The following is a 23449-nucleotide window of genomic DNA, read 5'->3' on the forward strand; positions in this document are numbered from 1 at the left end:
GCCCTTAAGTCTGGTCTATTTCCAGAAGACCACATCTGCTAACCTTCATAGCCTCCATCTTAACAGTTCTGCTTGCTAACGTGTTAATTAAGATCTGCATTACATTAGCCACATAAATACTTAATAAGATTAATCCACCTGGAAAATGATGGCTTGTCTTGATTAAACTGAAGGAAGGTAAGAGAAGTGACATTTAAAACACACTGACTGCTATTACATTCTGATCGTCTGTTTCAAGGCGTCTGACAGGAAACAGCAGAACCGGGAGATTCATGTTGTTTACATTGTTAATGAGGGATGAGTTTATCTTTTACAAGGCGACAGAGAGTTCCCTGCAGCTGCTGCCGAGCCCTTGCACGGTGTGCTGGGTGGGTTTCGGCAGGAGCACAGTCAGGGGCAGCGCGGCTGCCTCAGGCAGTGACTCACGAGCTGCTCTGCTGGCATCTGAGCCCCAGCTCGTCCCTCTGGCAGGATGGCACATCCTCCCCTCTCAGAATCCCGTCACTCCTTTAGCACTGTCTGTGTGCTGCATCGCTAATAAAATATCTGAACTATTAGAAAACAATTTGTGTGCAGCCCAGAATGTGACTCGCAGCTGCAGCATCTGGCAGAGCTCTCAGCGTCATTTGGAGAGAGCTGAAGACAACCTGTACAGCTCCACAATGACTGCTGAGCTCAGCTTCCCACATCCATCCAAGGACAATTTCTGCTACATCAGTAGAAATCTGGTTTTCCTCTCTCTCACAGCTTAAGCAAGTGAGGTGGTGCCAAATTTAACAGCTAATTAAACTTTCTTCGTTTCATTATTGACATTATATTTGCAATTCTGAATTTGGTATCTGGAAACAAGTATTTTTCATGACACTTCAGTACTTTAATATTTAATAACTGCAATATTTTTGAAAAAAAAGTCTTTCTGAAATCCACATGCACTGTGGTAGACTTTGTGAAGTACCTCAAACTGAGCATGAGCTTGGATCAGGTTGGTTCATCCAAAGAGAAGCAAACCCTGGATTATGTGAATATCAAAACACAAATTAATATCAACTTTTTTCCAAATAGTCAGCATATTTATTGTACCTAAATTGATCTTTCTACAACTGTCCACAATTACTTTTGGTGTCTTTTAAAATGGGAGGTTCTAGAATCAGAGATCACAATCTCTTCCTGTGTTTTTCAGCCTTCTAGAGCATTACTATAGCAAACAATCTAGATAAAAAGTACTTAGACAGTTTTGAATTACTATAAAATTTGCTATATTTGTGAGCACATCAAATACAATATGTCCTAAATGAAAAAGTTGACACCAAAGCATTCTTTATATGGGTTTTCAGCTGGGGTTAGTGTTGGTGTATTCTGTCAATTAGAAACATGGTCACAGATTTTATGGAAATGTGTGTCTAGCCCACCACATAAATTTAGAAAACTTTTGGCATAGATGAATAGAATTTAGATACAGATAAATCCCATAAGGTCATCTATTTCACTGCTTTTTGAAGAAGCAATTATTCCCAAACATGCCTCTTTTCTTTTCCCCCACTTTCCCCCTTAATTTAGATTTATTACACCCAAATTCTAACGTTATCCTTATGCAACATAAGAGATAAATGGGCTTTACTCTCAGAAAGTTTTTTAATGTCATAATAATCTATCTCATCCCCATAGAAATTCCAAGGCAGTATCAATTTTTGAGGTTTTATGCACTATGAAGGGTTACTGCCTTATGATCCATATTAGGAAGGAATTTTTGTCTGCTAATTTAAATCCCTACTTGAACACAACTTTCACAGCATGGTGGACTTCACTTGCAGTTTTAAAGCAGCGCTGGGAATTTTTCTGCCCATTGCACTTGCCTCCTCCTTTCAGACATACCCACTATTAGTGAGATGTAGTGTGTAATTACAAAAAACCTGAAACTGTGTTATCTTAATAGTGAATTTTGTTTTCATTCAGATAGGAAAATGCAGTAATAAAGTAATTTACATTCCCCTTAAATTGCAGTTTTATTATTTCCTACCAGAATTTAGTCTCTTAATAAGGAACCGGCAGATCAAATTGAATACCTGCTTTATTTTTTTTTCCTCCTTTCAAATTGCTCTACTTTAAAATGCTTTGCTTGCTGAGTAGGCACAGCTTGTGTTTAAGTGGCCCTTCTCAGAGTAGGGGTTAAAGGTTTCTTTGGGAGACCCGTGTTTTGAAAAGAATGGCTTCATCCTGAGTTGTGTCAATTATAGAAAGGTCACTCTTCACAGCCAGAGCCCTGAAATGGTTGTTGTGTTAAAAGCTGTCAGAGGCTTTTTCCTAAAAACTGCTGGGATAGCAATTTTAACTTGGACATAAAAAGAAAGGTGAGGTAGAAAAACTTTTCACCCTTCCCTGCTCTAGGAATTTGTCTTCTCGATATTCCTTGTGTTCACCCAAACCTGTCATTCATTTTATTCCACTGTGGAAGATTACTTGCCTAAATATTGTTCTTCCTCCTTCCCCCACCTTATCAGCATTTCAGCAACCTTCTACAAAATGCCAGAAGAACAAGTAAACTTTTCCAACATGCTCTGAGGAAAGCTAACCACAGCAATTTAAGACATAACCAGCAGTTCTGTCTCCTTGTCTCCTCTACAGGAGGCTACCACTCCCAAAACAGCATCTCAGCCTCTTCAAATGTGCAAAGCTAATTAGAGTGGGGCTGGGATAAACTGCCAGAATTTGCACTGAAGTGCCCCAGGCAGATGAGCCCATTCCAATCCTGCAGTCCTGCTGCCCTATATTTGCACAGAGATGGCAACAAAAAGCTGCAGGGAGGGAATTGGGAAAGGTGTTAAAGCCCTGCAGTTGTCTGCTAAATGACCATAATTGCCGACCTGAGCTCTTCAGGTTCCTGCCCAAAACCACAGGGTCTCTCACCTGTGCCCAACCTGGAGGCAGTTCAGCAGCAATGAAAACCTTCTGCCTTGCACTTAGGGATGTGCTGCTCATGCACTTTCACCTACAGCCAGCCAGAGATGAAAGCCAAGCCAATGAATGCTTTTCTAAAAATTTTCAGGTTTTTGGCACTAACAGGATGTAGGATTTCATGACAAGGAGGACGCAAAAACTAGATCCTCCATGGAAAACATGGAGAAGCTGAGGTGCAGCAGCATTTATTGAAAAAAAGAAGCAAATCCATTAAATGATCAAACTCATAAAAGAACAACTCAGGTTCCTTTCCCAAGTCTATTTTAACTGATTGTTTTCCCAATACAAGTATCCTGTGTCAGCATTTGCTTCTAACACTTGCTTTGGCAATTACCAAGTTTCACACGAGACACAGGTCCTGAGTGCAAAGCAGTGCTCAGCCCCTGAACAGAATTCAGAGACATTTCAGCTGACAAAAATCAAGTGCTCAGACTTCTGTTCCAGTCATGCCATCCACCATCCCAGCCCACTAAAGCGTGGGAGGTGCTTTGTCTGATTGTAACATTCTGTTCTGCCTTCTCCCCATAATTTTTATAATAACCAGAGAAGACCTTACTGTGATATAGCAAAGAAAATCCCTGAACCTCACCTGTAAAAAACATTCAACTTAAATGATTAAAATCCTTTTTGTGACATGTAACTTCTCTGTGTTTTTAACACAGGTTTTCTCAGTTTAATAAAGTGTTTCTGGTTCTAGGTTTTACTTATTTCCCCTGCCACATCTTTGTCATCCTCCTCTGGAACACAGTTTTTCTTTAAGAGAAAAAGAAACCATTTGTTGTCTAATTTCTCACATTAATATCACAAGACAGGCCATTTACCATGGGTCAAATTCTGCTGTCCTTGGTGTTTGCTATTAGAATTCACTGAGAAAGAAGAACCAGGGATGTGGTCCTGGCTGCAAGCCAGTTCTTGAATTCTCTCAAGCACTACAATGCTTGCTTTCCACAGAATGGATCAGGCTGGAAAGGATCACAGTGGGTCAATGTGGTCCAATCCCCCTGCTCCAGCAGGGTCACCCCAGAGCACAGGATTGTGTCCTAAATGTTCTGGAATATCCCCAGTGAGGGAGATTGGGCCAATATGATCCAGTGCTTGGTCATTGCACAGGAGTTCTGCCTCCTGTTCAGGTGGAGCTTCCTGAGCACCAGTTCCTGCCCGCTGCCTCCTGTTCTGCTGGCTGGGACCACTGTGAGGAGCTTGGTCCATGCTCTGAGCCCTCCCTGCAGATATTTACACTATTAATGAGGTTCCTCTCAGTCACCTCTGCAAGCTGAGCAGCCCCAGCTCCCTCAGCCTCCTCTTTCTTTGGGATCTCTAAGCTATGCCTGGAAAAAGAGCATGCAGCCAGTAAACACAACACATTTCTGAGAGCACTTCCCCAGCATCCTCCTACCACAACTTCACTGGTGATAAACCAGAACCTGCAGGATTTGGTGTGACCATGGGGCGTGCTGAGAGCCATGGGAGGGAGACGATGGGTGGCATTTTGGGGTGGTTTGGCAGCGTTTTGGGGCAATCTGTGGGGGTTTGGTGGTGTTTTGGGGCTGTTTCGCAGCCTTTTGGGGTGACTTATTGGGGCATGATGGTGTTTTGGGGCAGTTGGGCAGCATTTTGGGGAGGATTGTGGGGGTTTGCCAGTGTTTTGGTGGCGTTTTGGGGCTATTTGTGGGTTTGGTGACATTTTGGGGCTGTTTGTAGTAGTTTGGTGGCTTTTTGGGGTGTTTTCTGGAGGCTTGGTGGCATTTTGGGGTGGTCTGATAGCATTTTGGGGTGGTTTGGGGGCAGTTTGTGGGAGTTCAGGTGGCATTTTGGGGCTGTTTGTGGCAGTTCAGCTGAGGTTTTGAGGCACTATGGCGGTTCAGGTTTTGGGGCAGTTTGGGTGGTGTTTTGGGGCAGTTTAGCTGGAGTTTTGGGGCCGTTTGGGGCAGTTCATCTTGGGTTTGGGGCAGTTTGTGGCAGCTCAGCTGGGGTTTTGGAGGAGTTCGTGGCCGTTCAGCTGGGGTTCGTGGCAGCTCAGCTGGGTTTTGGGGCAGTTCGTGGCAATTCGGGTGGTCTTTTGGGGCCGTTCAGCTGGACTCTTGGGGCTTTTTATAGCAGCTCAGCTGGGGTTTGGGGCGGCTCGTGGCAGTTCGGCCGAGCCGAGCCAGGCCGGGCCTGGCTGGGTCGGTTCGGGGGGCGCGGCGCGGACCCACCTCTGCCGGCAGGGGGCGCGGGCGGGCCGTCGTCGCCGGGCGGGCGCAGGCCGTTGCTGAAGGTCGGCGGCTCGGCCGGCTGCAGCTGCCAGTTGAGGCCCAGCAGGTGCATGGCTGCGGACACAGGGACAGACAGCAGTCAGCGGGGACACAGGGGCACAGACAGGGACACAGGGGACACAGACAGCGAACACAGGGACACAGACACACAGACAGCGGTCAGCGCGGCCGCGGACACCCGAGCGCCCCGCGGGAACGCCCCAGAGCCACTCGGCTCGCAGGGATGGGGATGTGCTGACAGAACCGGCAACAGCAGCAAAAAACACCCCCTTCCCCCCCATAATAAATAAAAAAAAGCGATCCCTGGTGATTCACGCGCATCTGTGTGGCACTGAAATATAAAAAGCAAAATGCTCACAGCTCTGGGCAGAGCCAGCCACTTTCCTGACTCACACAGTGCGGGGACACATCTCGGGAAACAAAGCACTACTTGCTGCAAGTACCAGCTCCGAGTTTAAATTATAGGTGGTAATTTATATGTTGATTATAAAATTGGCTTTAGCCCTGTGTAAAGTAGTGACTTGGTAATGCAATTATTCTGTGTTTAGTACAACTTATTTAAATCAATACATTAGGATAATAGAATCACACAGAATGGTTTGGGCTGAAAGGAACCTGCAAGATCATCCAGCTCCAATCCCCTGCCATGGGCAGGGACACCTTCCACTGTCCCAGGCTGCTCCAAGCCTTGTCCAACCTCACCCTGAACACTTCCAGAGCTGGGGCATCTCCAGTTCATCTGGGCAACCTGTGCCAGGGCCTCACCACTCTCACAGAGATTAATTTCTTCCCAGCACCCAACCTGCCCCTACTCTCATTCGCTCTGGAGCCGTTGTAGAGCCTCTATCTTCATTTTGTAGATTGAGCTTCCCTGACCAAGCCAGGGCTGCTCCAATCCTTTCACCTCCCAGATTTTTGACACCACTGCCCCAAATCCCGTAACAACCCTGGGCAGTGAAGGTTTGCCTGCTCATAGCCATGGCTCTCCAGCCATCCCTGTGCCAGGGACTGGTCCGTGTGTCCATGTCAGAGGCTGCGCAGCTGCACCTGCAACTCGAGCTGAGCAGTGGGAGCGAGGCCAAGCACGCCCTGCACAAGTGCCTGAGTTATAGGCACTGTGGCAGGGCTAATTGAATAAGTCCTGTGCATAATGCATGAGACTTGACAGGTCTGAATCATTCAGCCAGTGGATTTATGTGCATCTTCACCTTGTATAAACACAGCTACCTGCATACTCTCATCACATTATCCCCATGGCACTCTCAGTACAGTAGAGCAGCGGTGAGGGATAAAGCCCACCAAAGCTGCTGCTTTCCTTTTCTTTGCATCTTTCTGCTTACACAGGATGTATGTAACCTATATACCACAGGGAACAGCATTTCCAGTTATGTCAAAAGGTGTTTGAGAGGATTCACTGCCAATTTGCAGGCAGGAAAAAAAAATATTGTGGGCACCCTTAGAATTGTTCTATTCTGCAGTGTCAGAGCCACACAAGATTATCAGATATTTTGCATCCAATTCAAAGTGATTATAGTGGTTACAAGCAGCCCAGCAGTGGCCACACACTCTGTTCAAAGACTAAATCTTAGGGATAGGAGAGACAAAACACTCCTCACAGAAACTGCCATTTACAGTGCTGGAGCCACCACTCAGATAACCTCAGAATCCATTTAGATGTGAGTGATTCACATGTACGTTCCTAAGCCCCAAGAAAACAAAAAGCATCCCCCACAACCCCCAGAATCCATCCATCCCAACCCCTGGAAATCTCTCAGCACGCAATCTATGCAGAGTTTAACCTCTGTATTTTTGACAAAAGCAGCAGGGGAGCAAGATATCTTTCCTAACACCATCTTCCCCTGGACATCCTATGGCTAATGTCTGAGCAGCTATCTAAGAATAGTAACTAAAATCAGGAAACCTTTTCTGCAAAGAGGGCAGCTGCCAGATTTCATATTCATGCTGAATTTGCAAGTTTTGTTTCTATTATGTCAAAATAGCTCAGAAAAACAAACAAAAAATACCTTAAAACCTCTGGTATGTTAAATACCAGACATGAACCTGAAAAGGATGCTTTGCAAAGAAATTATTCAAAATTTATTTGTACAGAATGTTTAAGAAACCTTGGAAAATAGACAATAAATTTCTATGGGATCAAATTAATTGTTCAATTACAACTTGTCTTGCCAAAACAAACATTTTAAAAGGCTATTTTACTCTAATCTCAAGCAATGAATTTTTTTTTTTTCCTTAAGTATGGCAAAGGAAACTGAAAATTCATTCACAAGGCTCAAACCCACCAAAGTGCACCTTATCCCCACTGAGCAGAGGCAGCTGTGCTGGGGCTGGGACAGCAGAGAGCAGCTCAGGGTGTTTGTGCTCTCAGCAATTCCCACTCCCTGCACAGGCACCAGATTCAGCCGGACCAGCCCCGAAAGCCAAGAGTACATAAAGATTAAGTGAATTTCAAAGCCCCACAATGCAAACAAGTCACAAAGGAGAATCAGACTTTTGTGTTTTATACTCTCAGTGTGTCTATTCAAAATTGCCTTTTTTTTTTTTTTTTATTTTACTGTGAGCATAACCATAAATGTAGGTCACTTGCAGAGATGAAAGCCTGCTGCTTCAAGTGTGAACCAGCCTTTACAACAGAGAGATTAAAAAAATCACAACTAATAGTCTGTCCAAGAAAATTATAGTTGCTACCTTATAATTACCAGGTAAATTCAGACAGGGAATTATAAAAGATCTTATTAACATGGTATTAAAAACTACCTGTGATCCATCTGCTTCCAAGCACACCATGGTTTCATTAATAACTGTGTTTTAATCAGGGATGCACGTGAGGTAGGAGCAATTAGAGCTCCTTCCTAACGGGGCAGGGATTTGCAGGTCTGCTCCATCCCTGGCGGAGGCTGAGGATCTCCTGCACAGCTCCCACACCCGTGAGGTGATCTGCAAACTTCCACTAAGACAGCTGCAGTCACAAACACCAGGAATGTTCCCTTTCCACCAGGAATGAGTGGAGAAAAGTGTGTCACAGGGGCCTGAGGGGAAAGCTCTGTGTCTGCACCGCACTGAGCAGAGAGCAGAGCTGAGCAGGGGGAACAAGGGGAAACCTTCTCTCTGCTGCCTCACAACGCTGTGAGATGGCAAATTTATATGATTAACCTTTCCTTCTGTTAATCAAACAAAATGCCTCCAGCAAAGGAATAAGTAGAAGCCCGTTTAATTAGAAATGTGGGGATCCACACAGAAGTTGAGTGCATGTGTCTCAGAGGAGAAATTTGGGCTAGTCAATTTGTGCCTGTTTGCTGGTTTTGCTGCTGTTCTTTTCTAGTTTGAAACTGACTTTGCTTTTTTTCCCAATAACAATTTGTGTATCCACAAATTATATTTTTGCAGAGTACTTACAGGTATTATTTTTCTGTGTTTGCTTTCCTCCACCTCAACATTTAAGCATATTTTCAAAGTTCTTCTATATTCAACTTGATTTTCAAACACTAAGCTTGTCAGAATTTATAGAGTTCATTTACACTAATATCTAGTAATTCAGAATAGTGTATTCATATTCTTTAAGACATGATAATTCAGGAACAATAATTTTGAAGAAAAACCTTTGAGGTTTAAGTAAAAAATAATAATCAACCTCTCACTCCCACTCTAGCACCATACAGATACAGAGAGCAAAAGCACCTGGAAGCAAAACCTGCATGCCCAGCAAGAACAAAAGCAGAGACCTGGCTCATCACTCCAGGTGGCAGAGCTGCCAAGGATCAGTCTAAGACTTACATAAGATAGAGGTTGCTAGAGTGAATCACATATTATTTTAAGAAGTCCCAAAAGGTACACAAATCCAAAGGAAATTGATAGAACTTACATGCAAATTATATTGAGATTCTCTAAACTCAGTGGTGTCCTCACATTCCTCTTTCATTGGTCTTCTCTCATTTTGGCCATGAACCCACTGCCCACTGCAGTCAGAGTTTTGTCTGAAGGACAGTGGTTCCCAAGCTCAGGAAGCTCTCTGTCTTGTCTTTGTGCTCTTGTCACTCCTGACCTTGTACTTCTAAAAGGAGAGACCTCTGGTGTTTTTGGGAGCTGGAGATCTCCCTGTAGTGCAGCTCAGTGTCTGCCAATAGGCAGAGCACAATGAGGATTTTCACTTAGCCCTTTCCTTGATTTCTTCAAGGGAGAAACATGCAGGCTAATGATCCATCATCTCCCCCACTCCTACTGCATCCTCCCAGTACGGGTCTGTAAAATAGACACTGCTTCCTTGTTGGAAAGTTCAGTATTCCCTAAGCAACTCAAAAAGATGGGAAGATTATACAATTGAAGAGAATTAAGGATGTTTCCATAATTTAATTTCCAACTATCATGCTTATTAACCCCTGAATTATCATCATCCACAATGAAGCCATCAAACATGGCTTTGTCAGGATATATCCAGTGTCTGTCTGGAGCAGGACAACCTCTTTTCATATGAACAAGAGATCACTCTATTAAATCATGAACAACGTGAACAAACATACCCTAAAAGCACATTTTCTGTTCCAAGGCCATTGTGTTATAGGAGCAGAAATGTTCAGAGTTTCCTTTCCATCCACTCATGAGGTGAATGATGATGCAACTCTTGTTATTTATTATGTAGTTTTCAGCAACATCAAATTAATTTCCAAGCCAGGTCTAATGAATCACAGACATGACGAAACAAAAGGTACCTAATAAATCTCAGCATAATGGTAATTTCATAGCATCTATATTCACAGACCTATTTTCACATCTATTTTTTATTTCACATGGTCTGAACATTGTTTTAGGGCACTACAATGTTTGTATGAAGCAAAGGGTATCTAGTATTTTGCACTTCTAGGTGCATATAGATGGGTACCCAAAGAACCTGAAAAGAATAAATGTATTCCCCTCCAAAAATTGAAAAATAATTAAACATTATTGCATACTTACTCATATTAAATCTTACTAAGATGAGACTCATGGTCCTTTATTAGTTACTACTTCTTGATCCTGCAGCAGAACTTGAGGAATACCAGAAATTGATCTCACTGATCTCAATTATTATTCACAAAATAACAGTTACTTAAAAGATTAGAAACATAGTAATTTAAAGTTTTATTATTCCTCTGGAGAAAGAGGTTCAAGTTCAGCCCAAGTCACAAGTGAAACGAGTGCATTAGGCCTATTCCCCGGTGATTACTTGCCCCCATTACAGAATGAATGCACAATCCATCACAGCTGACAAGCTCTCCTCAAGAGATGCCCGAGACAGGAATAGCAGGGGGCTGAAAGTCAGCAAAGAGCAATGGGGGAACTGCATGGGGAAAACTTGTGCAGGGCTGCAAACCCTCCACTCCATTCTGACCAGAGCTTTCAGGGCTCTGCTGAGGAGTGCTGAGAAGCCTTTCCCAGCTCCTCATATCTGAAGAGGTTGAAACACAGTTCCCAAACACACAAATGATCAGATTTTGCTGAACTAAACCGCAGCTGAGATCCATACTTTGCTAATGTACCTTACAATGAACAGGCACTGAACAGAGGACAGGGAGGCTCTGTCGCATGGGCTGCACTGAAGGTGCTCCTTTTGGAGACAGTCTGTAAAAGTCCTCTCCCATAAAAACTGGACATGGCAACACATATGCCAGACAAGGATTTCAATAAATCACAGATGATTTAAAGAGACTGGCACCACCTTCTGCTCAAGAGTTTTGTTGGCCAGCCTGCAGCCACATTTGCAGCAGGAGCAGTACAAGCCCTGTCAGGATGAAGCTGTGATGGGATAGGGGTCCTTGACAAGGGCTAAGGAAAGTGTGTCAAAGAGAGCTCACATTTATATTTATGCACTTTCATATTCTCCTATTGGCAGAAAGGGACAGTGTCTCCAGGAGCTCTAGTCTGCAATCCACCTGTTAAACATATATTAAAGTGCTTGAAATATCATTATCAAAGAACATGAGTCTTGCTGCTTAAAAAGAGCAGTCTTAAAATAAACAACATGAGCAAGTAGCACCTCTCCTTGCTAGAGGAACAATGACGTCTCTCCTAAAATTCAGAAGTGTCAGAACTTTCTATTCTTCCTTGAATACCTCATGTGACTGTGACAAGGATGCCAGAGTTCTCCTGAGGTATCCAAGAGATGTCACAGAAATTGATCACGTTCCCACGCCTTTCTCTAAAACAAAACAAAAGCCACATGGCTTGCTGGGTGGACATCTGCCCCTTTTGTTATATTATCTACAGGAATGTCTAAAGTACGAGTTTAAAAAGTCCAAACCTATCATAGCTATGATAGAATTCCAAATGGAAAACAGGCCAAGCAGGGAAGGGGGCACAGTCTGCTGCTGATAATGCATTATTCAAGAAGAGACCTGACTGAGAACTGCACAAGGACATAAAATAACTGAGCAACTGGGCCAGAAATTGGTAGAGGAAGTTCAAACACGTAAAATAAAAGTATGCTGGAGAGGAGTAATTTTAACTCCACATGTAAAACAATGACTTCTGAGCTGACTAATATAAAATATCAAGGAAAATTTTGGGCTAGATCATAATCTCAAGTAAGCCAAACATCTAATCATTATGGGAAGTATAAACAAAGCAAGGAGTATTGTTATGCTATTGTTTCTCCTCTCCGAAAAGACTCAGAATGAGCAGACGTTGGAGAATGAGTAGGGCAGAGTACATACACGATTTGTCCTTCTCACAAGCTAACCATTTTTGGGTGCTGGACACAAATGGATAACTTGACTTATATCTAACCCAACACAGCTGATTCTACACATACACAGCACTCTGGAGTGTTTCCAGCAGTCCCAGTGTTTCTGGATGTGTTTGATACAAGCTGATGCAGCATGACCCTACCCATCCACCAGGCCTGGCAATCTAGGGAGTGTTTAGTATGACTCAGGCAAACCCTGGGATTTAAATGCCATAAAGCATTTCCTAGAAGCAGCATGATTTTGGGCAGAGAATGCAGTACATAAATGGCAATTGCTGATGTGCCACAACTTTTGCGCAGGTGTCACAACCCAGTGTAGCTGTGCATCAGTACAATGGGAAATAATCTAATTAATAGCACAGCAGAGTCAGTTATAATTATGAGAGATGCATTTTCAAAATATTTCGTTGGAGATCTCAGGGCCACAGCAGATAAGAATTTAACTTTTACAGGGTTGACAGCAGAGATCAAAGATCAGCTAAAAAATGCATCACTCTCTGGACTACAAGTACTTAGGGTATTTATGAACCTGTGTTTTAATATTAATGACTCAGAATCCTACAGAGCTCATATAAAACATTTGGATGTATTCTTGATTATACTGCCTCTTCTACTTGAGACCACTCAATTGTTTGTAGGCAAGGTTAAAGTAGCATTTCAAAAATAGATGATTTGATGTAAATTTAATACTTATTTTGTGGAATATATGCAAAAAGTCCTGCTTATTGACTGTGACCATTGAAACTCAACAACAAATAGATGGCTTATTTTCAAGGTCATTCATTCTCAGCAATTCATCTTAATCATCAGTATGCTATTTGCTGTGCACTACGTTTTTGTAATAAATCTAAATTAAAAGTTCATTTGGGAACTCCATAAAAGCATTATCAAAATCCACAACTTCAATTACAGAATTTACAGATACCACTATTTTCATTAAAACAATAGGCTTGCCTGTATTGCACCTAGAGAGCACAATAAAGAACCATTTTGCTGTGTTATTTATCCTGCCCATAACATTGAACAAGACCTCTCACTTCTCAGAGTCACTTTTTGCAGTTTACAATGCTAAAAATGGAAAATTCCATTAACTATAATGGCACTGTTGTGTATTTTCATATCTTGTTGCATGTTTTTTTTTCCACTTCTCTATCAATTGAATTAAGCTCATATTGCTACCCATGTACAAGCTTCTATATGTTACCCAGCCACAGGTTTATACTCTTGTTAATTGTGCCTGACATCTGCAATAGTTTTATACTTAAAAAAACCCAACAACAACAACAGCAACATTTTGTAACTTTTGAAACAGAAAGTGTATTTTCTGGCTTCAGGAGGAAAGCTGTGAGGATTGTTCAATAAAAAATCAGCATAAGGGATCTCAGGCTGCCATTCCCTCTGGCCTCCTCACTGCTGCAGGGAGAACCCAGCTCTGGGCTTCTCTCACCCAGAGCATTCCTATAAACACAGACATGGGAACTGGGAATTCCAGCACCCAAATTTGTGGGACATGAGCCAGGGGAAGGGAGGCAGACCCTCAGCTTTGGACAGTCCTTGCTGCGGAAGAGGGATGAGCCCAGTGTCAGCTGTGCTCCCTCTGCTCACCAGGGAAATGCAGACACCATTGGAAAACACAAGGGAAAGCAGAGCTGATATGACACTATCTTAAACATAACAAAGAAATCCTTGGGCATAATTTCACCCTCAGCATGTGAACTCTTTTAGACAATAAACTGTTTAGAACAAGATGTTCGCTTTAAAGCATCCAGCCCAAGAAACGTTTTATAGAAATATCAGAAAGGATCTATGAGTGAGTGTATTGTTGTCAGCAGCAGGAAAACTTCTGCTAGGAATTAATTGCTTTCTTTTGGATAAATGTTATTTAAGATTTAAAAGGAGATGGAAGAAGGGCTATAAGATGCTTCACTGTCACTGCGTTCACACAGAAGAAGTAGGGGGACCCAAAAAAAGTAAGTTTGTTTTTTTTTTTTTTCAAATTGATCACCCCCTTCCAAGCTGACTGATTTATTTCCCTGTGCACGTCAATAAACTGAATGGAATGGATTTTCAAAGCACAGCATGAATGATATACCCACAAATCCCATTAGGAGTAATGTGATTTGTGTGCTTATCTGCCATGCAACGCTTTGAAAATTCATTCCTCTATTTCCATCTTCAGTTTTTCTACTTCCGAAAATAGTTGAAAAGCTCACACACACTTGCAGCTCCTTTGGGGGCAGGGAGAAGTGGAAGATGTGCCCAAATCCCAGGATAAAGCTGGGTAAGCAGAGTTGCAGCCCAGAAACACGAGCTGTACCTTGGTGGGTGTTTGTTCCCAGTCCCCACCGTGATGGGATTGGAAGGATCCCTGGCTCAGGCCTCCACTTTGCTTCTCTCACTCCTCTTTACTGAAATGTTTTGATTTTGTGCCACTTTGAGCAATCTTTTTGTCACGAGAAGGGTAACAGCATTGCGTGCTGCCTTCAGAATCTGGAATCTCATGACAAAGACCTTAAAAGAGAAGCAGAATACAGTGCACTGCTCATTTATTCTCATGACAGGCTTTAGATTGTACAGAGTGCAGAGAACTGGCACACGATTAATCAGTTCCTGAGACTGTGTAACGTGAACTCACTTCTCATGGCAATTTCAGGAGTCAAGGCTGCAATCTTTTTGGTCTTGCATCTGAACTAGATGACTGTAACTAATAAGAAAAGTGTATATATTTTTATTTACCCAATACAGCTTCTTTCAGCCTGGAGGATCCCAGATCACATTATACAATATCCACTTTACCAGCCTTGCCAAAACACTGCCACTTTTGAAACAGGCTTAGAAGAGCAGAAAGGGATGCTCTTAACTCAATTTTGCTCTATTTTTGAGCAATTGTGAGCATTCAGTGTTAATACAAAGCAAATTGAATCAAATTTTAATTTCACACCTAAAAGACACCATTATCATGAACAAAGTACCCAGCTTGTCTTCATTCTGTTTCCAAGAGGAGGAAGAACCTAGATGAGACGTGAAACTGGTGTTTCAAGGAATATAGACACAAATACTCTTGAAAATCACTGAGGCCTGAACTTACAAGAATTAAAATAACTGCTTTACTTTTAATACTGATCATAAACCTAAGGGATTTCACGTCAAACATTTATTCAACTACGTTCATCTTCTGAAACTGCAACTGCCCTAATTTCTACAAACATGTTGAACAAGACTTTAATAATCTCACTGTTCCAAAGCATTCAGACCTTGACTCAACCTCTGTTAGCCACACAGCTAAGAAAACAGTTTTCAGCTTTATTGCTCCTTCGCATACACTGAATGAAGTGAAACTGCATTACTCAGTGGCCAAATTTCTGTCCTCAATACAAAAAAAGAGTAATTTCTAATCATAAAGTATATTCTTCCCTTAATAGAAGTGATACAGAATGGCCTAATGTGATCACCTGATAAAATCACAATTTAAAACACTGCATGAATGATAACGTTTAAGGTTTTACTCTCTACGCAAAGTAATTATTGGAGTTAAAAGTTCATTACAAAGAGGAAATAAATCCAAAGATGAAAAGCAAATATGATTTCTTCCCCCAAAGCCTCTAATTCATTTTCAACACTATAAGCTGTTTATATTTCTTTCACAATGTGCTTCAAAAGGTGTATATATAAACCTAGCCTCAATCATATCTTGATACTGACATGAAGGTACAGATTATATTTAGCATCTAAGCAGATTGAGACTTTCTGTAAGCCTTGAAAGGCTGCCATTATTAATGTATTGTGATTTAGATGTCCTATGGTGCCAGAATAGAAACCTATGAAAATAAAATGTACAAATTTGATAAGTATCTTACATAGTCAATCAGTTACAGCCTTGTAACTCATATTCTTTTGTGTGGGTTGTTTTTTTAGTGGCAATTTTGAAAGAAATAAGCAATTATCAAATTGGACTATAGTTACATTTTTGAGATTTTTTTTTCCATTGTTCTTACATGATTCCTGTTAATCATTTCCTATAATGGGTTTACTATAACTGTTTCCAGTCTTTTACCTGTCTTATTCTAAAGTTTGCTCATGTTACCTTCCAAGGAAAAAGGAAAAAAAAAAGTTTTACAGCAAAATTTTATAGTTTTCAGAGACTAAAAGCTGGCCCTCCTGCATCTGTGCCTTCTCCTCTAGAACTGCAGAGCTGCTAAGGGAATGCAGGCTGCAAGTGAGGACAGGATTTCTGTGTGATCACACCAACATGGAAGCACACGAGAAATCAGTGAAGGGTTTCATGGTGCCAGGATTTTAATTTCAGATCACTGCCTTATTTTGAAGTGCCAGAGCTGTGAGTTTTCAGACTGCAGCAATAGACATTTCACAAGGAATTCCTCTGTGTGTGTGTGCTCATATATGATTATGAGTTGCATCACCAAAACATCTGTTACACAATTTCATCAGCCAATACAGGAACAGGAGCTGGTTTGTGCCTCTGAAATCCCAAGAGACACCATGAGAGCACACCACAGTCTAAGTCCACTTCAAGCACTGTGCACCATTAATAATGGAAAACATTTTTATTTAATTTGGACACCTACATCCTGATTAATCTAAGGAACATCAAATATACAATTAAATATTAATACTTGTATTAATTTTCTTTATCTCTTATGTCTCAAATTGCCTTTTAGAAGATGGGGTTTTAAGGCTGGCTCAATTTGATCTCCTTGGTATATCAAAACTAACCACTGCAGAGATTGCAGAAATCACTGCTGCAGATGGAGCTGCTGTCCACAACAGAAAAATGATGCCAGTTTAATGCTCAGAGCATCTGATACCTGATCAATTTAATGAAGCTTTCTGTATTGCATAGGAAATGCTGCAGGAGCCTCTGCACTATCTGGGGTCAGCAGCACAGGATGCTCCTCATCAACCCATTTGGGGCTGGTTAAAATCAAGGCCCATTGTAACCAAGGTCAAAACCATCACTGACTCCAGTGGGCACAGCTCCACTTCAGAACTGCTCTATTTGAAGTATTTGAGACTGCAACTATCATAACAGTGCCTGAAAAAAAACAGTGTTTTCTACAGACAACAGCAAAGCATCCCATCAAAAACTCAGTGGTTTGACCTGCAGGGTGAATTGGACATGAGCTGTAATGCATTAGCACATGCATCACTGTATACAACTAATTAAAGCGTCATGGGATAAAATACAAGCTAGATTACACACCCTCAGAAACCTTTGCCTTCAATTACATGCACTTTGTAAGGCATAACTGAGTTATGTTAAATGATTAATACAATCATAATATATGGAACAGCTTTACTTAGTAATAGCAATAAAATAACCAGGAATTATCCTTTAAAGAGAAGATAACTCATACTACAAGGGGCAAAAAATAATATATGTATATATATGGTAGCTAGAATTACACACTGATGCTTCATTGCTAATACTCAAGTTCTCCTTCTTTATGTCTGTTACACCCAGTTGGCTGGCACTCAAACCAGGATTATATATCTTTATTTTTTTCTTTGATGAATGTAACAGTAAATACTATATTTTAAAGGAACCCCAAAACTTGAACTACATTGAAAATCTATCTAGAATTTCAGCTTCACTTTTCACTATGAAATTTTTTTTTTTTTAATCTTTTTTTTTTATCTTTTAAAGAATTTGCTTCAGCTTGAAAGCAAGTATCAAAGCAGCTCCTCAGCATCTTAAAAGAAAAATGACTAGGAGCTCCTCAGTGTCACTGTACCTGACAAGTTTCTGCAATGTATTTACCTTCTTCTTTCCCAGCACTACGAACATTAGGAGCACAAGAAGTACCACAGCTGAGATTTTTTTTTCCTCATCCATCCTGATTTGAAAAAGATGCATTTGTTATTATGATCTAATAGAGAAAATCTGCTTCTGCCTACTGGAAGTGGTTGTCCATGCTAATTAGTGAAGAATAAAATACACACAACCTCTATTTTGCTAGGATATAAACAAAAATGAAAATGGAGATACTTTCATATATTTCATATTCATAAATCTTTGAAGATTTCACATTATAGGACAGGTTTAAGAAAACAAACAACTCAAAACCACCCCTGAGGTAACATCTACACCAATTTTCCCATTTAAATATAATTTTAAAAATGTAATGTCTGCATTCTTTCAAAAATAACAATGGCATTATGTGGCTGGCATGTAAATGTAACTCAGGATTGCTACCAGTTAATAAAATTGTTTCAGAAATCTGTTCACATCCCGTGGCTTTGCAGAGTTTACATGAACTGCACCTCTCACTTTGCTCTCAAGAACTATTTCAACATTTGCATTCAGGTCCTCACAGGGAAGTTTTGAGCCGAGATGCAGAATTACCAAATTTCCATGCCTATCCTATGTGGTGGAATTTTACACAAAGGCAACTCTTTTCTCCCTCCAGCCTCTGGAACACTGCTCTGCTCACAGGGGGCTGCAGAAAGCCCAGGGAGGAGCCGGAAAAGCTGCTGTCCCTCTGTGCTGGCCAGGGATGGAGCTGGAAGGATCAGACACTGCTCCAACAATGGCACCGACTGCACAGTGCCAGGGAGCTCTGAGCACTCCGTGCTGCTGCATGGTTCAGAGCCAGACCTCGCAAGTTCTTTTGAACCTTTGCTGAGCCAATTTCACATTTGAAATACTGTCAGAAGTTATCTTCTCCATTTTAGCAAGCTAGACACAACACACTCCCCGGCTCCTGGCAGGGAACAACGGAGGGACGGAGCGTGCAGTGGCTGAGCACTCTCATTGAAAAAACCAGGGGATGCTGCAGTAATTGTCCTGAGAGGCTAGAAAGGAAACAAGCCTCTGTGCTGACAGCTTAGCTCAGCGTGAACTCTCATTTTTCACATGGAGCTAATTAAAAACTGAAATTAGTTAAATATGGAAATGACACTTGCAAGCACTTTAGCTGAATCCTGGCGAAATCCCTCTAGAGTGCTGAGACACTACCTGCTGCTTCAAAACTCCCCAACTGAATTTCACAGTTAAAAGGCTGAGCAAAGGGAAAGTTATTACAGAGATTTCCAATTCAAAATGTGTCTGTAAAATCCTAAATTAAATTTCATGGTAGCCCTTTCAATAACGAGGGACATACTGTGCAGTCCAACGAGCCGGTGCTCCAATAATGTCCCTGTGTGTATTCTCTGATTGTCTCACCTTTGGGCCCTGTGCTGGTTGTGCCACCACTGTGATGCTCACAAGGATACCAGCATTACAATGCTACAAAGATAAGCCCTGTACTGCTGCTGAAGGAGTCATTTGGAAAGCCTGGATGCATGGCACATAAAGGATTTACTTCCACTGTCTAACAGCAGAAATCGGAGAAAATCAGAACCCACCGACCAAAATGTTTTATGCCCATGATTTTAATTTATGTGATGAATACATATGCAGAGAAGAGTCTACACTGCAATAAATTACATGGCCTATATATCTCTATCTCCATACTTTACAGGCAGTGTAATAATAAAAAGCACTTCTGCATATTTAAATGGGCATAAAGAACCAAGGGACTGGATATGCATAAAAGGTATGATGACTGACATTAGCTTTTTGACTAAAGCACCATGTGAATTCCATTTTAGTGCATGTGACTTGCCTACTGTGCATAAAAGCAAGGGTATCTGCCCAAGGGCAAATATGATTTCTGAATGCAATTTAATGAAACCCGCCCACAGAACAGCTCATTCTGGAGCCAGACCAAGGCATTCAGGATAGCCAGTCACTTTCAAAACAACTGGAGTTTTTTGGGTTTATTCTTTTTCCTACATTCCATCCCTTTACCCTTGAGGCAGTCCCCTCCCCCTGGCCTGCTGCCACTATTGCACCAACAAATTTCTGTCCAGGAAAGGCAGCAAAAGATGCCACGTAGCATGAAATCCACTGCAACTCACTCCCAAGTCTTCTGGCAGGGGGTATTGCTGTACCCAGCCTGCCAAAACCTCTTCCCTGGCAGCTATCTGTATAATCTGTACATCACACCCAGGCTTTGCTAGTCCAGGGCCTTGAAACATCTCAGCTAACCCAGCTGGAGGGGATATGCTGCAGCTGCACCATCAGACCCTCTTATTTTATTGAATTTTGAATATGCAGTTTCAAAGCAATTCAAATGAATTTGCCCAAGGCCTCAGATCAGTAAAACTACTGATACCACCTGCAGCAGGCTTCCTACATTTGAAGCATTTAAAAACAGGTGACAGGATAGGAGCTTTCAGTGTAAGGGCTGACTCTCATGAAAAGCCTGCTAAACAAACTTGGTTATGCCCCATTTTGGCAAGGAAGGAACTGTATGGCTTTCAGCCCAAGTCTCACAATAGCACTGGGAATAATGGGAAGATCCAGTTAAAATTATTTTTTAAATCATGTATATATATATTTTTAGGTTAAAATGAAGCATTTACTTGACCACTGAGTTTCATTTATTTTCAAGCATCTATATGAGTGGAGATAAAAAGCAGACTTTGATGAACACGGACTCATTAATAAGAGGGTGCGTTAGGAAATCCAGAAACAGACATCTAGCAGGCTGAAGCCACTTAATGCCATCCAATTGTTCTTCTAGCAAGCAGAGGCAAAAGAGCAAATTCCCCATCCATCAGTTTTCCACAGCCATGGGCCTTCTAAGTATGTCTGATGGACAGGTACAAGCTGAAAAACTACTGGGACAAATACCTGGCTGGGTATGGAACCAGGAGCCAGAGCCTCAGGCAGAGGAAGCAGAGCCTGACAGCCAAAGCCTTCTTGTTCACAGTGAGCTGCAGAAAGCAGCAAGAACTCTGAAAGAAAGAAGCAAGAACTCTGTGGAGGTGGTTGTGGTCCTTCTGTCCTTTCCTTCTCCTGTGTCTGCAGAGACAGCCCTGGCAGGAGCAGTGGCAGAGCAGATAACCAGAGCCTCCTTCTCCTGCCCGTGGGTTTTAACAGCACCCATGTTGTTTGTACAAGGAACTACCCTACCTGGGGATCAGTGTTCTTAAAGAGATAAATTATTTTTGTAATCTTCTCCTCCTTCTGTTGGCCTACCTGAGTACATTCACAGGAACATACAGCTTGGTGAGGGAGCTGGAGACAGGAAAGGGGAATCTGGGGAAGGGCACTGTCAGATACAGCCAGGCAGCTTACTCTGAATAGCAATCACAAGGCAGTGATTTGTGCCTTTATAAAGATCCCTAAAGGATAAACTGTAAAGAACTGTCTGGAAAGAACAACATATATTCCAATCAACTTGTGATTGTACTTGAGATGTGCAGGGAACAGTCCCTGTCCCAAGGCAGCATGTGATCCACATCTGGGTGAGCACCCCTGGGACGGGACCCAAGGAACACGAGGGGACATCCACACACAAGCTGCTTTTGTCACTAATGCTTCTGGGAAAACATTGACTCAATAAGCAAATGGATAGTGGCTTAAAGGTGAGAAATTAAGACTGAGGATTTTCACCTTCAGGCCCTTACAGGTACCTAATCATTCTCTCATTCTTTTCCCTCCTCTTGCATTCAGAAATTTCCAATAAAGTTTAAAAACTTGAATCAAGGAGAAAATCTAAGCCTGCAGCCTCCCTTCAGGGAGAAAGAAGACAGGAGGGAGCAAAGGGGACTGACAGGCAGAAATACATAATTTATTCTTTCCAAGGCAGCACAGTGGTGTGAGCCAGGGAATTCTGTGCCCAAGCACACGTGCTCCATCTCTGCCCTTGTAGGGACTAGTTCAGTGCTTGGAAGATGTGGCATCCACAAACCCAGCAATGTCATCTCCCTGACATAAACCAGTTTCCACATGCACAAAGCAGTGGAGTGAAGATTATTCCCAGAGCTGTGGCCAGTGAAGGGCTGCTGGTTCCAGAATACCCCCAAAAGCAAGCCAGGTACTCCCCCAGAGTTTAGAAGCTGGTTCTTCAAGCCACAGGCGAGAACAAGACTCCTAAGATCACTCAGCCTCTCTCTGAACTGCTTTCCTCTACTGAATTTCTCTGTAAAGAGAGTCTAAAATCATCCCATGAGAGGCAGATAGAGCTTCTTTCTCAAACACAGGGTCCTCACTAGGAGTAAAACATAGGTTTTGCCCCATAAAGGGATTCTGAAATTCCAGACAGTCCAAGTCATTGCATGAATTCTTTGAATTGCAAAACTTTAGTCAAGGTCATTTGCAAATGCAAACCTTGAGTTCAATTATGTTTTAGCAGCAGATGACACAATTACAATAAAAAAAATCCCCTGTTTTTATACCTCAACAGCTTTTCCTCTTGGTTATCAATTTTTAAATACAGGGCAAGGATAAAAAGTGTGCTTTTGAGAAAATTCTGAACACATAAATGTTTCAGGTCTGTTCGACTGCACAGAACAAGAAAATGCTTCCTTTAATAGTGTGATTTGATGTAATTTGCCTTATGATTTTTCTTAAGGTACAGCAAATGCTGAACAGAAAATGGCACATATTTCATTTTGAGAAACAGAGCCAAATTCATCCCTGCATCTTTTTCATGCCCCATTGGTTTGAGTCAATTATTTTCAATGTAGCTATATCAGTGTGGAAGAGGAATAATGCAATCATGAATCAAGTCCATACTATTTTTCACGACAATTCCACTTGAGCATAGCCTCAGATATAACCTAGTGAACCACAGATCACAGTCATATTTCATAAAATTTATTCAACAAAATGTATTAAATAAACTTACCTTTCTGCCTGTATCTTAGCAACTTAGCAACCTTTGCAATATGAGAATGCTGGAAACAAACCTCTGAAGTCTACAAATGCAGACTTGACTTTTAAGAATAGGTGTGCCAGCATTGAGGACCATAATTGCAAGAATAAATTTTGCTGAATGGTGCCATAACACACATTTTCCTGTATCTGCACCCAGTCCTTATGGGATTCCTTTATTAATGGCAGCATTTTCTAGGCTATTTGCTAGATCTGTCATGTAAATTCAATGGCAAGGATATTAAGGTTTCATTACACGAGATACCAAAAGAAAAGTATCCCCACAGTGGCTGAAGTATTCCATGGTCACACATTCCATGGTTTCCAGTGATTTCACTGCCCTGAGCTGCAGGAAAGGATGTGCCCAGTGGCACTTCCAGCACCAGCTTCATGCTCTGGGAGCAGCCCTGCCCAGCAGAGCCCTGCACACACAACACCTTCAGATTGTACCTGTCCATCAGGCATATTTACAGGGCCCATGGCTGTGGAAAACTGATGGATGGGGAATTTGCTCTTTTGCTTCTGCTTGCTAGAAGAACAATTGGATGGCATTAAGTGGCTTCAGCCTGCTAGATGTCTGTTTCTGGGTTTCCTAATGCACCCTCTTATTAATGAATCCGTGTTCATCAAAGTCTGCTTTTTATCTCCACTCATATAGATGCTTGAAAATAAATGAAACTCAGTGGTCAAATAAATGCTTCATCTTAACCTAAAAAATATATACATGATTTAAAAAAATAATTTTAAATGGAGCTTCCCATTATTCCCAGTGCTATT

At 41.8% G+C, this 23449-nt stretch overlaps 1 protein-coding gene across 12 annotated transcripts in view; it reads right to left on the bottom strand.

Moving 5' to 3' along the window:
- TENM2 (teneurin transmembrane protein 2) overlaps positions 1 to 23449 on the bottom strand; it is a 615620-nt gene that overhangs the window by 121772 nt on the left and 470399 nt on the right. For 9 of the 12 annotated variants that reach the window (XM_063168602.1, XM_063168601.1, XM_063168600.1 and 6 more), the window contains one exon: positions 5151 to 5264. The exons of the other annotated variants lie outside the window; for them this stretch is intronic. In XM_063168602.1, coding sequence (XP_063024672.1) covers positions 5151 to 5264 — 114 coding nt within the window. The remainder of the gene's footprint in view (positions 1 to 5150; positions 5265 to 23449) is intronic. 12 annotated transcript variants of the gene reach the window in all.

This window comes from Melospiza melodia, chromosome 14 (assembly GCF_035770615.1).
Source record: "Melospiza melodia melodia isolate bMelMel2 chromosome 14, bMelMel2.pri, whole genome shotgun sequence".
Lineage (NCBI taxonomy): Eukaryota > Metazoa > Chordata > Aves > Passeriformes > Passerellidae > Melospiza > Melospiza melodia.